This window comes from Protomyctophum parallelum (genome assembly GCF_964188405.1).
Source record: "Protomyctophum parallelum genome assembly, chromosome: 15".
Taxonomy (NCBI): domain Eukaryota; kingdom Metazoa; phylum Chordata; class Actinopteri; order Myctophiformes; family Myctophidae; genus Protomyctophum; species Protomyctophum parallelum.
In genome coordinates, this window is record NC_139710.1 from 12,734,850 (window position 1) to 12,750,667 (window position 15,818).

The 15,818-nt window shown below is 40.1% G+C and overlaps 1 protein-coding gene across 1 annotated transcript in view; it reads right to left on the bottom strand.

The window, feature by feature from the left end:
* Positions 1-5,812: 5,812 nt before the first annotated feature.
* Positions 5,813-15,818, bottom strand: part of egflam (EGF-like, fibronectin type III and laminin G domains) — a 44,792-nt gene continuing 34,786 nt past the window's right edge. Inside the window, exons 15-25 of the mRNA XM_083784299.1 lie at positions 14,834-14,959; positions 13,038-13,281; positions 12,716-12,827; positions 12,478-12,594; positions 11,280-11,460; positions 10,581-10,604; positions 10,275-10,353; positions 9,854-9,997; positions 9,035-9,118; positions 7,796-7,899; positions 5,813-7,222 (exon numbers count right to left, since the gene is read on the bottom strand). Of these exons, the coding sequence (XP_083640425.1) occupies positions 7,071-7,222; positions 7,796-7,899; positions 9,035-9,118; positions 9,854-9,997; positions 10,275-10,353; positions 10,581-10,604; positions 11,280-11,460; positions 12,478-12,594; positions 12,716-12,827; positions 13,038-13,281; positions 14,834-14,959 (1,367 nt within the window). The 3' untranslated portion in view covers positions 5,813-7,070. The remainder of the gene's footprint in view (positions 7,223-7,795; positions 7,900-9,034; positions 9,119-9,853; positions 9,998-10,274; positions 10,354-10,580; positions 10,605-11,279; positions 11,461-12,477; positions 12,595-12,715; positions 12,828-13,037; positions 13,282-14,833; positions 14,960-15,818) is intronic.

A 15,818-nucleotide genomic window follows, 5' to 3' on the forward strand; every position in this document is an offset into this window, starting at 1 on the left:
AAAGTGAGAAGAAAACAGGAAATGCAGCAATCTGACATGAAAATGGACAGAAATGAGAGTGACACATGTAATGTCCATCTTAAAACCTCTTTAGCGTCCCCTGGGCTCATGTTGACCAGTGCGTAGAGAATGTAGCTTAGATTGCATGTGGAAAAACCAGGGCAGTATACAGGCTTAGGGATAAATGTAATGAGATTTATTGTAGGCCAAATAGCCCCCCCTGCCCCTCTCTTTCTAAAATTAAAGTCACAATTAAATTGATGCATTTTTAAGAGGGATTGGCCTGTTTATGCAGGGGCTTTGTCAGAGTACCCGTTTGTGCCCCTTTTGTGCCCATATATGGACATCTCTGTATCTGTCTGTACCTGTGTTCCTTGTATGTCCATATTGGAGATCCCTGATGTCATTAGTACAGTAGGCTATATATGCCCATAGCTCTGGGCAATATCAGTAGAGGACGCAGCGGAGTAACTAAAAATATATTTTTCCCGGTGGAAACAAAATCCCCTTTTGGCCAAAAAGTACAGTTTATACGTGTGGTGGGGGGCTCAGAGTGCGTCCACTAAGGAAAGTAGGCTTTCTAATGACACAACTCGCCTTTGTTTTGGTGAGTAGCAAATAGTTATTTTTATTTACGCCAAAGAGTAGAGGCTGGTCTGCATTCATGCGAGCGGCGGAAGTTGAGAGTAACATAGCTCTAATGCGTGCATTAGAGCTATGGACCAGAGCTAATATGCCCATAGCCATATACCCTGTACAGACCCGGCCCGATGAAGAGAACGGATCAACTCTCTAATAGAAAGCTCTGGTCAGTCCCATATGCACATAATATGTGCATAGCTGTCGGATCTGTGGCTCTGTCTGGACAACCATTATCTCCATACAGTATATTACTGTATGGCTATATTATGTAATGGGCATATCAGGTTTCTTTATGGTTATAGTGACATGCCTATATGGATGTATCAGGTTTCTTTATGGTTATAGTGACATGCCTATATGGATGTATCAGGTTTCTTTATGGTTATAGTGACATGCCTATATGGATGTATCAGGTTTCTTTATGGTTATAGTGACATGCCTATATGGATGTATCAGGTTTGTTTATGGTTATGTCTGAGTCAGAGTGACGTGGCTGTGGTCCACCAGCCGGTCCTCCCTTAATCCAATTTTAAGATGAAGGAATGGCTGATTCAGCTCAGTATTATAAATGATAATTATGAATTAATTCTAGCCTACTAAAAAACATGGAGGTTTGGTTTTAATCATCTTTATTATGAGACCATTCACTTAGGCTATTTGTAATTCATTAGTAGAAAGGAACAAAAATGAAATATGGTGATAGAAAGCAGTTCAGAGGATTTATTTGACTTCATTTATTTTAAGCTAATCCAGTAACATGTCAGGCATAACAATAATAGAGTCAAATACGACAATTAATTTTAACCATACCATTTTCATTTAATTAGAAAGTATTGGTAAACAAAGTGCCATGTTTTTATTTTCTTGATTGTCACATCTGTCAGCATGCCATAGCAACATTACAATTAATTATGACACCATCAAAATAAAATACTTCTTCCTCTGAACAATTTTCTTTCTCATCAGGGCATTGTAATAATCATTAGCATCTGGGAGATAGGTATCCCTAGTCGCGAGTTTGAATTAATGTGTAATTAGGCCTAGGTGCAGGATGTAATTTGCATACCTGTACATATACTGTATGAGGGGACCTATTTTCGTCAGTGCTAAACCCCTTATCACTAAACGTTTTGCCGTTTTAATATAAAAAAAAACATACAATTTGTTCTACTAGCCGATCTACATCAACATGTGAACTTTAAGATTGGATATTTGAACTTTTCAAAAATCTTTTTCAAAATAGTAAAAGAAAAATCACACCCGTGTGAACTGAGTGGTGCAATCCTCTCTCTCTCTCTCTCTCTCTCTCTCTCTCTCTCTCTCGCAGGCACAGCACTATCTATCCCTCTCTCTGTTTCTGGCTCCCCCTACTGGTACTAATAAGTCATATACTCGTGCTCACCACTGCTACATAGATACGCCACTGCTACATAGATACGCACGGACATTGCTGGTTGTAGGAGTGGTTGCACCACTCAAAAAAGGCAAAGAAGTTTAGGGATAAGGGGTTTACAGGGAGCTCTGATGAAAATAGGGCCATTAATCTAATGAACTACTTTATTTTAAATCAAAAATGCTCTCTCACATATTCATATAAGTGACAGTGCCAGTGATTACCCTCCCCTAGCTGTGCCAATGATTTTTATTTATTATTTTTTAGTTAAAGTACCGGGTTTACCAGTTGTATTGATTTTATTTCTGTTATTGCCGAGAATGTCTTCCTTTAAGCAATGATAAATTGGGTTGTTGTAAATATATGTGTGTATACATGTATTATGTATATATATTTTTAAGTTATATGGGTAAAAGCAAAAGGGGTGGCAGTGGGGGCAGTGTGTACAGGGTTTGATGAGGTCTGTCCATATATGGAGCATGTCTTGAGTGTACAGGGTTTAATACGTTTTATACTTCCTTTTCGGACATTGTTGGAGTATTTTCTTTTTTGTTTCAGTTTTGTTTTAATGTATTTGATTTAAAATAATGTTCGAAATAAACTCATTCATTCATTCATTCATTATGGATCATTGCCTGCTCTACAGGACATACCTGTGACAACCCCAGGCAGCATTACAGTCCATGGTCCAATCCAACCCCAGGCAGCATTACAGTCCATGGTCCAATCCAACACCTCCACTGGCAGCCAGACCAATGCTGCCATGCTGTGTCCCTGAAGAAGACAATGGAGGGACAAATCAAAAACAAGCACCAGTGTGTCTCTTCATCTACCCATTTTGTTTCCAAATCGTGTAGCCAATTTACTACACATATTGCTTCAATGCCTTGTATTATGTAACATACAAAATTGCAAACCTCTAAGCAATCCATATTAGACTGGTCTCGACCATTGCTGTAACTTAAATGTAGGCTATACCGTCTTAGTCCAAGTATATCCTACTAGATGTTGAACAAAGAAAAAAGATGATATACATACAAGCTCATTTGAGTCAAACACCATCACGTTGTGAGCTTGTAGATCAGCTTTTAAATTAATTATCTGTGAACAACAATGGCGCACAGCCAAGTACAGTAAATTAGGCATATAACTCAACAGAGGTAAAGTCTAAAGAAGGCATTCCTGCTTTTGATTCCTGTGATGTTTAGGTTCAGTGAACCTGAAGGCTGAGGAAAGCTAACATATAAGGACAAACAAATTAATGTTGAGTTTCATGCCATCTCTTGACAAATTAACCTTAGAACATTAATTTCTAATGACATAAAAATATCTCAGGTAGTTTTGCAATTGCAGGTTTCAAAAGTTTTAGTGAAGTGCAAGCAAAAGTACGGAGTCCACAAAGCAAAAACAATTGTGGTAAAGTTTAGTTTGACACCAAACAAACACTAAATATAGCAGTACAGTATACACAGACGGACCTTGTGGAGCGAAGAAGAACAATAATCTGAGATGGAGTGACTAGAGGCCATTATAATGAGTGACAGGTGAATATACTAAGTGTGGAGTGGCTGGGTCTGATTGGCTGTGGGGAATGGAGCTAGTAGATGAGCAGAGGTAATTAGCAAGAGGAGACAGGTGAGGGAAATATATGCTGGGTATGATGATGTTTATTTCCCTTTCCTGTAGCAATGACCAATGTCCCGGTGTCTATATAGAAGTCATTTTAATACATGTGGGACAAAAGATAAACTACAGCTGTCATGGTCTTGGTCATGTTTTAATACTCTCCAGTAACCATAATCTGCAATTGATCCCCAAAGATGTTGTGTCTTGCTCAAGCAAAAACATACAGAATGGAAAAGGTTGAAATACAAGAATTGAGCATGCTGCATATGTGACAGACAGTATGTGACTGCAATTGTTCTCTCTGCTGGTCTCAGACGAGGACAAAATTGCAGGTTGAAAAAGCCCTCACCTCTTTGGTAGAATCTGCACCTGGCTCACTGAAAACAAACTATCATCACTACACCTGGGAAAAACTGTCCATTCTAAGCTTTGGGTCAAACACATCGAGGTATCTTTCCAGATAAAATGGCAACTAATGTGATAAAAAAAAGCCAACCAAAGAACAAGAGTTTTGTGTAGGATATCTTCACTGGTCATATAAACTAAAGAATACTTTGAAGACTCAACAGGAGCACTCGTGGTTTCTTCGACTATGGATGAACCTCATGGTACCATAGCACCACAGGCCCTATAAAAACAATAAAGCTCAAGACAGAGAAACCAAACCACAAATATCCAACCCTTGAAGTGACTAGAAAAACCAATATGATCTTTGTGTCATTCTCTTTGTGATAACGTGTATCCTCATATTTTCCTTAGAAGCGAGAAGAGGATTATAAACAACATAGAATATTCAACAGAATGAGGAGACCATCGCCCTGCTGTCTTGATTAGAGGTTCGACAAATTCCGTCCATTACCACCACCTAGTGGTCAAAGTGGTTCAGAGGATAATAGGATATATAGGAATATACTGTACCTATTCTTGGGCGAAAGTTCAGATAAAACAGCTGATCTACAAGCTCACAACACATCGCGTTGAAAAATAGTAGATCTAACTACTATTTTTGGCAAAGATATTTGGTGTGGTAGAGGGGAAAAAAGGAGTGGGCCTTGTAGACCCTGGGGGACTCTGAAGTTGTGAATGAGCTCTCTTGCATCCATACATTAACTAGCAGTTTGGCACAATGCTGACAGGTACATAATGTCATAGTATTGTGTAGCCAGAGGATATGAGATCTCTGATTGAGTCTATTACTTTCAAACCAAACAACGCAGCAGACAGTATAAATACCAGTAAGTCTTGGGTGTACAGGGTTTGATGAGGTCAGATCAACATTATGGAATATCAGAACAGGTCAGCTCCATATATGGAGATCTAAGGGTGGCAGTGGGGGCAGTGTCTTGTGTACAGGGTTTGATGAGGTCTGGCCATATATGGAGCGTGTCTTGAGTGTACAGGGTTTGATAAGGTCAGATCAACATATGGAATGTCAGAACAGGTCAGCTCCATATATGGAGATCTAAGGGTGGCAGCGGGGACAGTGTCTTGAGTGTACACTGTACAGGGTTTAATGAGGCCAAGGTAGGCCCGGACTTAATTTTCGGGCCTGTTGAGAACTCGGGCCTGTTGAGGGCCCGTCTAGAGTTTGAATGGACAGGTATCAGTCAAAAGGAAGACATCGAAGAGGAAGGATGGGTGGGGGAGAATCAACATAGGGAATGTCAGAACAGGTCAGCTCCATATATGGAGATCTAAGGGTCTGAGGTTTGAGGTCAGATGTAGAGTTGCTGGCCGGCTCCATATATGCAGATCTAGGTTATGATCCAGTCTTCTCCATGTATGGCTATCCAGGGTTTGATGAGGTCGATGTCGTGATCTTCATATATGGAGACGGCCATATATGGAGACGGCCATATATGGAGCGTCGACCATACAGTATATGGTGGTGTGATGTGTCACGAGGCGTAACGGACTGACGGCCATATATGGTGATGTGACTGACGGTTCGACGGACGGACAGGTTTTCAGTAATCTGCGACCTACGGTAGCAAATAATAGTAATAATTACAGAACAAACTGGTGGGCTCTCATTGGAATACCAGTAAGATGTTAAAAACAAAATCTCAATAGAGCAGATTAAGGGATAGATATTTGTTTTTATTTTATAATTTCAAATATCTCTTAATAATTAAAAATGTTCTTTGGGCATTGATAGTACAGTGTTATGTATAGTTTCGTTTTTAAATAAAACTTGTTCACAAGCGGGACAAAAATGATTGTCAAACATACAGTAATTCTTATGAACAAGACAGGACATTCAAACACATCAGAACCAGAGGCGTTATTTCTGAAATAAAGGGTGGCAAAATCTATTTAAAAAAAGAATAGATTTACAAGCTTGTTGTGAGCTTATGATCTGCAATTGATATGATATTATAGAAAAGAAACTTGAACATTTGTTGTACTACAATGACATCCAAAAGAACGATGCCAGGTTGAAAGTAGCCAGTTAATGTATAGCGTATGAGCGTGTATTGAGATGCACTCAATGCCGATCTGATTCATCTGCAAAAAGAACTTCAGTGGTGGAGAAAATATGCATCCCTTTTAGAGCGAGGGTATTATTCCAGTTTCCTTAGGCCTGCAAGGACAAAAAACTGACAACTAAAAACACAACTCATAGATATTTTCTATGGTCACTGGTACAGTATGAAACAAAATCTACAACAAACTCAACTCCAAGGCTGACATATACAATATAGTGCAGTATCACTATATTGAAATCCCTCATTTTGGCCAGTTTACACTGTCAACTCAACACATACGTTTAAAAACACAATGTAGTCTAAGGACTGAATTAAACAAAACATAACATAACAACATAAAAACATAAATAATAATAATAATACAATAACCACAATGGTAATTCGTGGCCCAAAAGCAGATGAAAATATTCTACAAACAAGTTAGTACTAATCGCTCAAGGTCACGTTTAAGAAAAGTAAAATTGCAATTGCTTAAATAATTTGGTATTTCCAGCAACCAAATAATGATGTAAAGTAGAAAAAATAAATAAGATATAACTGAAATCATTCCATGAAAAATAATTCCTTCAAAAGGTCTTCCAATCATCCCTTTTATTCCCACAGCAGTGTTTTCCTCATTTCCCAGAGCGTTTATGCTGAATAGTTTTCCGTTGATTAACTTTGGTCTTCAACACAGCGTGCATTTGTGGAAAATGTTTCATGTGGGTCAAGGTGCTAAAATAGACCTTGTAATTCATGTCTTGGCATCTTAAGAGATGGTTTTAAACTATGTTCTTCACATACTGTAAGAGCAATCATAACAAAGCTGTTCCATTGGTCCCAAGAGATTGACTTCAATTGCTGGTGAAGTTGACTTCAATTGCTGGTGAAGGGATTCACTCATGCTGAGAAAGGTGTTGACACATATCCGAGGCAAATGTCTAGGTGGAGCAGGTGTTGATATTCTTGCCGTCAGCTGCATCCTCCACCAGAGCGAGGTGGTAGTCAGTGGAGAGAGTGAAGTGAGACACACAGCCCAACATGCCTCCCATGTACTGTCTGTTGGTATGCAAGGCAATCTCTTTCATTCCACCTTCAGAGAAACAACACATAATCAAAGAATGCAAACTAGAACGCATAGCATATTGTCGTCGCTATCGGGCGGAAACCTTGTATATCCAAAAACTCTGCTTTTCAGGAAATGGACAAAATAACCTGTGTCATTATTATTTAGTCACATGCTCTTGTTAATACTTTTCATTGGTTAATAAAACCTGGTGTCCCTATTTTTGGCATGTCATTAATGGCATGTATTTCTATTTATTTCATTAGTGTGGTTGCACTCCAGACTATAGTATTTACAAAATGTTTCAAATATAGTGGAAAGAACCACCTAGATTCTAGAAGATGCAATGCGATAGACTGGCTATACTTTTGGGAGACACTGTAATATCACTAAGTATAAAATAGGGCATTCATTTATTTAAAAACAAATATGGAGATATACGGTAAGCAGGGTTGTTGCACCATTTTGAAAGTCAAATAAAATACTTTTTAAGACCTTTTTAAGGACCCGCGGGAACCCTGATAAGGTTTCTGCCCAACAACAAATAATATTCTGTGTACAGTAAAGTATGATCGCTGAAGAAAATTAAAGTTTACGTACCAACATATAATGGCCCATTGATGTTGAGTTGCCTCATTTTGCCAGGTGACCTGCCTGTCTTTGCTCCATAGTCATCCACTGTCAGCTTGCCTGACTGTCCATCCCTGGAGAGATGAGGCATAGCAAGTACTCATCAGCATAAGCAGGGTCGGACTTCCTTGGGGTAAGGGGGTAAATCCATACCTGATTCTGATACCGTCCTAAGTTTGCATCTTCGGTGCAGATGTGTTGTACCAGTGTTTCTGGTCAGACAGAATTAAATACATGCATTTCCTTTTGGGAAATATAGACTGTCTGATATGTTTAATATAATGTTTGATATGATCACAGTTTAACAATTTTAATGTTAATTTTGGGCACATTTTCCTACTTTTCATCTGCAAGGAAAACTATTGTAGGAGTGTCAGTGCAGAGTTGAACAAGAACATCCCTTTCAGATTTAGACATGTTAGATTTTCCAACAGATTTAGACAGCTTGAATTCCAAAGACAAAAATGAGGAAAAGCTACCAGGTGCCCAACAGAGATAAAGAATATAAAACAATAAACTTAAGATAAGATCTGAGGCTGAGCACTCAAAGACCAGAAGAAGAAGATATAGATCTAAAAGGACTTTACTGTAGCAAATGTTTTGACCGACTGATCTTTATCCGGGCATTTAACTTTTGCTACAATAAAGTCCTTGAGTGCCTTTTCAGTTATTTTTTTCTTTCTGTCTTTTTACGGTAGCTTGTAAATCATGTTCAACCCAACCATACAGCATTTTATATCAACATGATGATTCCTAGTTGGCATGTATGTCAACTTTCTTCCTGAATGGTACAATAGGGTTTCTCATGGTCCATTCATAATTGAATGATTTTGACACAGACATAAAGTAGACTTTTTAAAATTCTTCCAAAGATTGACTTTAAGAACTACTCCATTCAAACGAAACACTCTTCTGACAATGGATGTGATAATGTTAATGGGAATTAAATTATGAATGTGACATGTGGCTCTACCCACTACCAACCCTGCCAGAATGAGATTATTAAACCGTTCAGAAAGAAGTAGGCATGCATACCTCCTAGGAATGTAAGAATATACTTGTGTTGTCTTACTGGCAGCATGCACAAGAAATGTGATTGGTACAGTGGTTTGTTAGATGAGAGATTCTGTTGCAAGTGGTTACAGGGTTCAACTAGGCTTATTGTGAGACTACCCTTTAAGCAGGTGACACTACAGTATTATTGCTTACCTCACAGCTTTTACTCTGTGCCACCTTCCATCACTAAAGGACCCATTGATGATGATGTTGGCTGCACCACTTCCTAGGTTATAACTAGAAACATGGAGAACATGTAGGATTATTTAAAATGTGTGTATTAAGTATATTTACTATAGTGCTACATTACATAAATGATAGTTATGACAAAAAGGCTGCAAGGGAGCTGTATACTTTCAGTCCTACTCGTATTGTCCTTGCAGACTGGACACGTTTTTCAGGGGGAAAACGGCAGGAAAAATGCTGCTAAAAGACCCTTCTAACTCTGCTATGACTGGGTGCTGAATTCTGTCTCCACTAACCTGGGCTGACCATTGTTCTGCTTCATTTGTTACCTTACTCTGTCCTGGCCCCCAAACTTGCGATGGTCTTACAAATATAATAAATATTATAACCTAAATTGTAATTCTTAGTCTGGGTGGTGGTCCCTGGTTCATAATCAGTTGAAAACCCCTGCAATATGTAATACTGCAGTGCAGATCTGACATTCGCACGCCTGGTTGCTCTTGATAAGACTGTTAAAATGTGTATGTGATGTAAATAGATAAAATGTATCAAATCTTTGTGGGCTACTGCCAATCCCATCAAACTCAAGGAACCAGGTTCTTTACTTGGACGATATGTGATCAATAAATGTCTTATCATCTTGGATAATTCAATTATCTTTCCACAGAGCGAAGTTGAAGGAGCGTATGAGATGATTTGTGTCCCTGTATAGCCTGCATCCAGATATATTTAACCACATGAACCCTTGTGTCCCAATAGGCAAACATTCGGCAAAAATAGCCACACCTGAAGATTAGTGCCCCGTCTTGAAGCCCCATGGACAGGAAGTCCCTGTTGGTTCTCATTGGGCTGTCTCCTCGCCACAGCAACAGACCATCCTTTGCGGAGCTCTTGAAACGCATGAAAAGGCTTGTCCTGACACCAGACACCCTGAACAAACAGATGGTATGCATGTGAGAACGCACAATCACACACAATTACACGAACATGTCTCCTGTTCTACAAATGCGTGTAGCAAGGGATTCTAGCATGCATGGGTGTGTTTGTACGTGCGTGCGTGCAAGTGTACGTGCCTGCATACATGTGTGTGTGTGTGTGTGTGTATAAATTGTTGTGCCTTTAAACAGCACAATTATTATTAATTTGTGAAGATGGAGTTGTGGGATATTTATTTTGTAAAAGTGTAAAAGAGTGTGAAATTGCCAACCTTTTCAGAATATCCCTGTTATCGTATGTTAGATAGCTTCGGCCAATGAACTGGGGTATCTCAATCGCTTCAGTCACAGCTGGCAATGAGGGGGGAAAAGGCACTTACTTAAGAGGACCACAGGGTGGCAGCACAAGCATGCTTAATCATACCAGACAAAAAAGGAGTAACATTATCAGAAAGTTATATTGAGTACATTGTGATGTTGAGAATGTTGTGATGTTGTTTGTTTGTTGTTTTGAGATTTGAATATTTCCTGGTTTTAATAGACCTTTTTGCTAAAATCAATATTGAATGAAAACTTACTGTTCAAACAGTAATTTCCACATTCTGGAAGTGAAAGCATTAAAAAAGAGGAGGGCATAGAGGAGCTTAGAAGAGATTAAATTGTTCAATACATTAGATTATGTTAGAATGCAATGGAAAAACAAAGCATTTAATCCCAAATGAACATAGTTTATAAGGTGAAATGTGGCGTCATAGTATACGGTATAACCTTGCAATAATCTTAATAACAATAGCTCTGCTATGCTCTCTATGTTGATATTCTGCTTTCACATGCATTAAATATGCATGCATATGCATTCTGATCCAGAAGTGCTCAATCCTAGTTGCCCATCTCCTTTACCACAGACTTAAAAGGTTCCAATAGTTCTATTACACAAGAGGGAATCATTACTTTTCATGGAGCATCATACTGTATATACCATACATAGTCAATAGTTACATTGAAATCAGTTCAACAAATGATGCCAGTTAACAATTCAAAATTGTGACTTGGAAGTAATTTAAGCTAAATTGTAAATGTTCATACTGATGCTGTCATTGCTCCTGAAACAAATACAATCCATTATCTCTTAATTCTAGTCTATTTTACTATAACACTTATACAACACAGAATAAAAATACTCAGGATGTAAATGTGTAAAACCAAGAAAAGTCAATGTGACCAGCTAAAAGTAAAAGGACAACGTTACAGTACGTCACTGTGTGAATGCAACCGACCTTTCTGGCAGTGCCTGCCGTCGTAGCCTAGGGAGCAGTCACACTCGTACCCGTCCCACTTTGGTCTGCAGGTTCCTCCGTTGGCACAGGGATTGTCCACACATGGATGATCTGCATTCTCCACGTTAACTCCACCAGCAGAACTCAATGCTATGTCGATGGTACGGTCGTTGAGAACCAGCTGCATGGGTAAGAGTGTGTGTGTACACATGAACATACACACGACGCGTGCAATAAAGAAAGAGCAAGAAAAAGAAAGTTGATTGGAAACTGCCCTTGGCATACGTTCAAATAATATCCTACTACCGTATTGTGGCCGTAATTTAGTCGCCTTTCCTGTATAAAGGACTCAAAAGAGGTTAATGAATATGAAGCAAAAGAATGGCAACCTATTTGTAATCAAGGATGTCTAAGAGTCTGATCATGTGGGTAATCTACTTGGGTATGTAGATTCTCTAGGACGAGGTTATTACTTCTGACCCATGCTTCTAACATGGAGCCGCGGGTTATATATGAGAACTTCCTTAAATCGGTACTGCATCTGCTATGAGAACTTCCTTGATACTGCCTCGTACTGCATCTGCTATGAGAACTTTCTTGATACTGCCTCGTACTGCATCTGCTATGAGAACTTCCTTGATACTGCCTCGTACTGCATCTGCTATGAGAACTTCCTTGATACTGCCTCGTACTGCATCTGCTATGAGAACTTCCTTGATACTGCCTCGTACTGCATCTGCTATGAGAACTTTCTTGATACTGCCTCGTACTGCATCTGCTATGAGAACTTTCTTGATACTGCCTCGTACTGCATCTGCTATGAGAACTTCCTTGATACTGCCTCGTACTGCATCTGCTATGAGAACTTCCTTGATACTGCCTCGTACTGCATCTGCTATGAGAACTTTCTTGATACTGCCTCGTACTGCATCTGCTATGAGAACTTCCTTGATACTGCCTCGTACTGCATCTGCTATGAGAACTTCCTTGATACTGCCTCGTACTGCATCTGCCATGAGAACTTTCTTGATACTTGGCTATGCTGCATCTCTCGTTCTCCTTCCCGACGGTAGCCTGTATAGACTTTTGCTTTAAATTACTGTCTTTCAACGAGTTGTATTACATCACTTAAAAACAACAATATCATCAAAACAACTGTCCCAAACCAAAAGGCATATATATTACTCTGTTGTCATACCTTCTGGACTGTCCCAGTGAAGGGCCCCCGCACACCTGCAGTGCTCTTGGTTTGATCATATGCAGGTACTCCACCAACATAAAGAGGAGAGCTGCATTTGATCTGAGTGAATGCTCCCTTTAGACAGAGAAATACAGACATTAGTTGTGCCAGTACAAAACTGCTGCTGCAAAAATATCATAGGACACAGTACACTGCTATTAATTAATAATGAGGACAATGACTGAATGCTGAATACCTCAGAAATACCCTCCACTGGCTTCTGGTTGTCCACCTGTAAGATGCCACTCTTTGCTGTCCGAGACACCCTCAGCTCATGCCAGGCATTCATACTGATCTGCTCCTCACTCCTACAGGACACAACACAAGTACACTGTCTTATGTGTAGAGTCCTGAGTGTTACCTTTACCAAAGTGACCTGTCCATTTTGGTAGATTTGTACACTCTCAAATGACTGCTGAGGATTTAACGCTGTACAGTGTACAGTCACAATGTGCATTACAAATCCACAGCTCTACAGTTTGAAAACGACGTATTAAATAATAAAAGTCTGCCGGCACCTTATTACGGTCCCTCCAGAACCGCAGTCGAATCTGAACTCCACGTATGTGTCCACTAGGTTAATGGCCAGGAAGTCGCCACTGTCCACGTCGTCGCTGTACAGCAGCGTTCCATCAGATACCGATGGCCGGAATGTCAGCTCAAACTCCATGAAGGACAGATAACTCTGACTGGTCTCGGGCCAGGGGACGGCAGCGTATGAAAACACATTGGCGTTAAAGTGGGGCAGGGACAGCTGGAAATCTGGAGAGACAAGGAGAAGGATAGTACTTATGAGGCCCAAATAGCGACACGCAACTAAATATACCCCAGTCTTCAGGGTTAGGGCTAAAAATGGCAACAACAAAAGATAATGCTTAAAAAAGGATATCTAAAATGTCCTACAAGTACATGGAGATACCATTGTGTGTGTGTTTGTGTGTGTGTGTGTGTGTGTGTGTGTGTGTGTGTGTGTGTGTGTGTGTGTGTGTGTGTGTGTGTGTGTTTGTGTGTGTGCGTGCGTGCGTGTGTGTTGATTTATAGTAGCCCAGTAACAACAAAAGGGTCAGTGGAAAAAATATATTACACATTAAAATCCTCAGTGTTCATTTATCCATTTGTAACTCAAAGTTAAACGAACAACACGCGATACAATCTACAAAACAGCTGCCAAGCCGGCTGTTGAAGTGTTTGCTCAAGCCACAGATTGATCTTTCAACGTCAGAGTTGTAGATTAAACCAGTTTCTTTATATTTTTTGTACCCCGTTTTCTCCCCAATTTAGTCATTTTTTCCATTAGATTCCTCCCCACACATGTGTTGTCACTGCTGTCCTACTGACTTACCTGCCAGTGAGGACGACGAAATCAACACTGCTCAGTGCCCTGGAGTCGTGCCCTGTGTGTGTGTGTGTGTGTGTGTGTGTGTGTGTGTGTGTGTGCGCGCGCTCTCGTGTGTGCGTGCATGCAGAGCCGAAGAGTTTGATCAATCCTCAAGGGGCCCCCCCCCCCCCCCCCCGCAGCCCCGCCTCCCCGCAACCCCCCCCCCCCCCCCCCCCCACCCGCCGGCACGCGGAAAAAAATATGTTGTTTTCGCTGGTACTTTTAAAGCAGCTTCTATAGACCAATTTCCAAGCCAAGGTGAGGACTTTCAGGACTATATTATTATTATTATGAGAGAGAGAGAGAGAGAGAGAGAGAGAGAGAGAGAGAGAGAGAGAGAGAGAGAGAGAGATCATAGGCGGCGGGTGCGTTTTACCTTTGGGTAGGCTACAGAATTGCGTTGGGGGGGGGATTGTCGCGGATTTATTTATTTCCCAAATGGTCTAAAAATGAGTTATTTAGCATACTTTTACCAATGAATTAGCCTACACAGACAGCGACTGATCAGCCTATTTTGGACGATATGGGTCTTTTCTCGAGTCAGTGTGTAGTCACTAGTCTGTGTAGGGTTAGGTCTCTTTGGTGAATTCTTGATCAGTGTTATTATGTCACGCCTCAAGAACAACTACAAAAGAAACCCGATTAGCACTTTTTAACACCTCTTGGACGGCCGGTGTCTCTCAAGACAATTGAGGAACAACAGGGGAGGCGCTGTTTTCCCGAATATTTGACGATGGGATTCTCAGATTGCCGGCGGAGAGGTCCAAAATGTTCGGAATTCCCAGAAAATATGTAATGTAAATGTAAAATGTCCACGAAAATCTTCATGGTGGCCTAAAGGGGCCCTGGGAATCTTCATGGGGGCTGTGGCCCCCACAGACTCTACGTCGTTGCGTGCATGTACGTGTGTGTGTGCACGCGTGTGTATTGACTCACTCTCTTCACACAGTGACCCTCTGAAGCCCAGTGGACACAGACATATGTAGCCATCAGCACGGTTAGCGAAGCACATTCCTCCATTGGAACAGGTGACCAGATCACAAACACTGTCGCTGCACTCACCTGGCAGAAGACAACAAGGGTGCACAAACACATTAGGGTACTGCACACAGGCTGCAAATAATCAATAATCTTCTACCAAATTATTCTATCAAATACTTTTCCGATTAATCAAATAAAAAAATATAAATTACTTTTTAATATATTAAATAAAATAAATAATATATCAGTGAGTGAAGAGTGAAGAGTCAAGAGTCAAGCTCCATTATCGATTTGCCCCATACCATAGTATAAATTATGTTAGTTCTTTGAAAGATCTGACCCATCTGAAGTGAGTGGTACTGTACTGTACTGTACTGTACTGTACTGTACTGTACTGTACTGTACTGTACTGTACTGTACTGTACTGTACTGTACTGTACTGTACTGTACTGTACTGTACTGTACTGTACAAAAGTTCAAGTTCAAAGTAAAACTCCACTGATCAAATACAAGTGGCAGTTGCACAGTATAACCCAGTGGTTCTTAAAACATTTTCAGGTCAAAGATTTGTTAAGATTTGTCAACATTCTTCTAAAAACTACAGTATGAGCTCAATCTGAACGCGTTGCAAGATCACTATTCGTTGTGAGCCTATTTTACAATAGCCCGGAAAATAAATAGGGCTTAAGTATTTTAAAGCTTTGATAACACTTTGAGAATCAGTGCACGATTATGAAATTATGACCGATATCCGATCTCCGATTATTTGCAGGGTCATATCTGCCGATACCGATTTTGACCGATTCCGATATTATACAGAGGACCACAATGGAAACAAGCCAAGTTCCTAGGGGGCTTGGCCCAAAGCCTGTTAATAAAGTATGAAATCAATCAATAAATAGCCTATACTCTTTTCCAAGAGTCTGTTTTCACACATTTC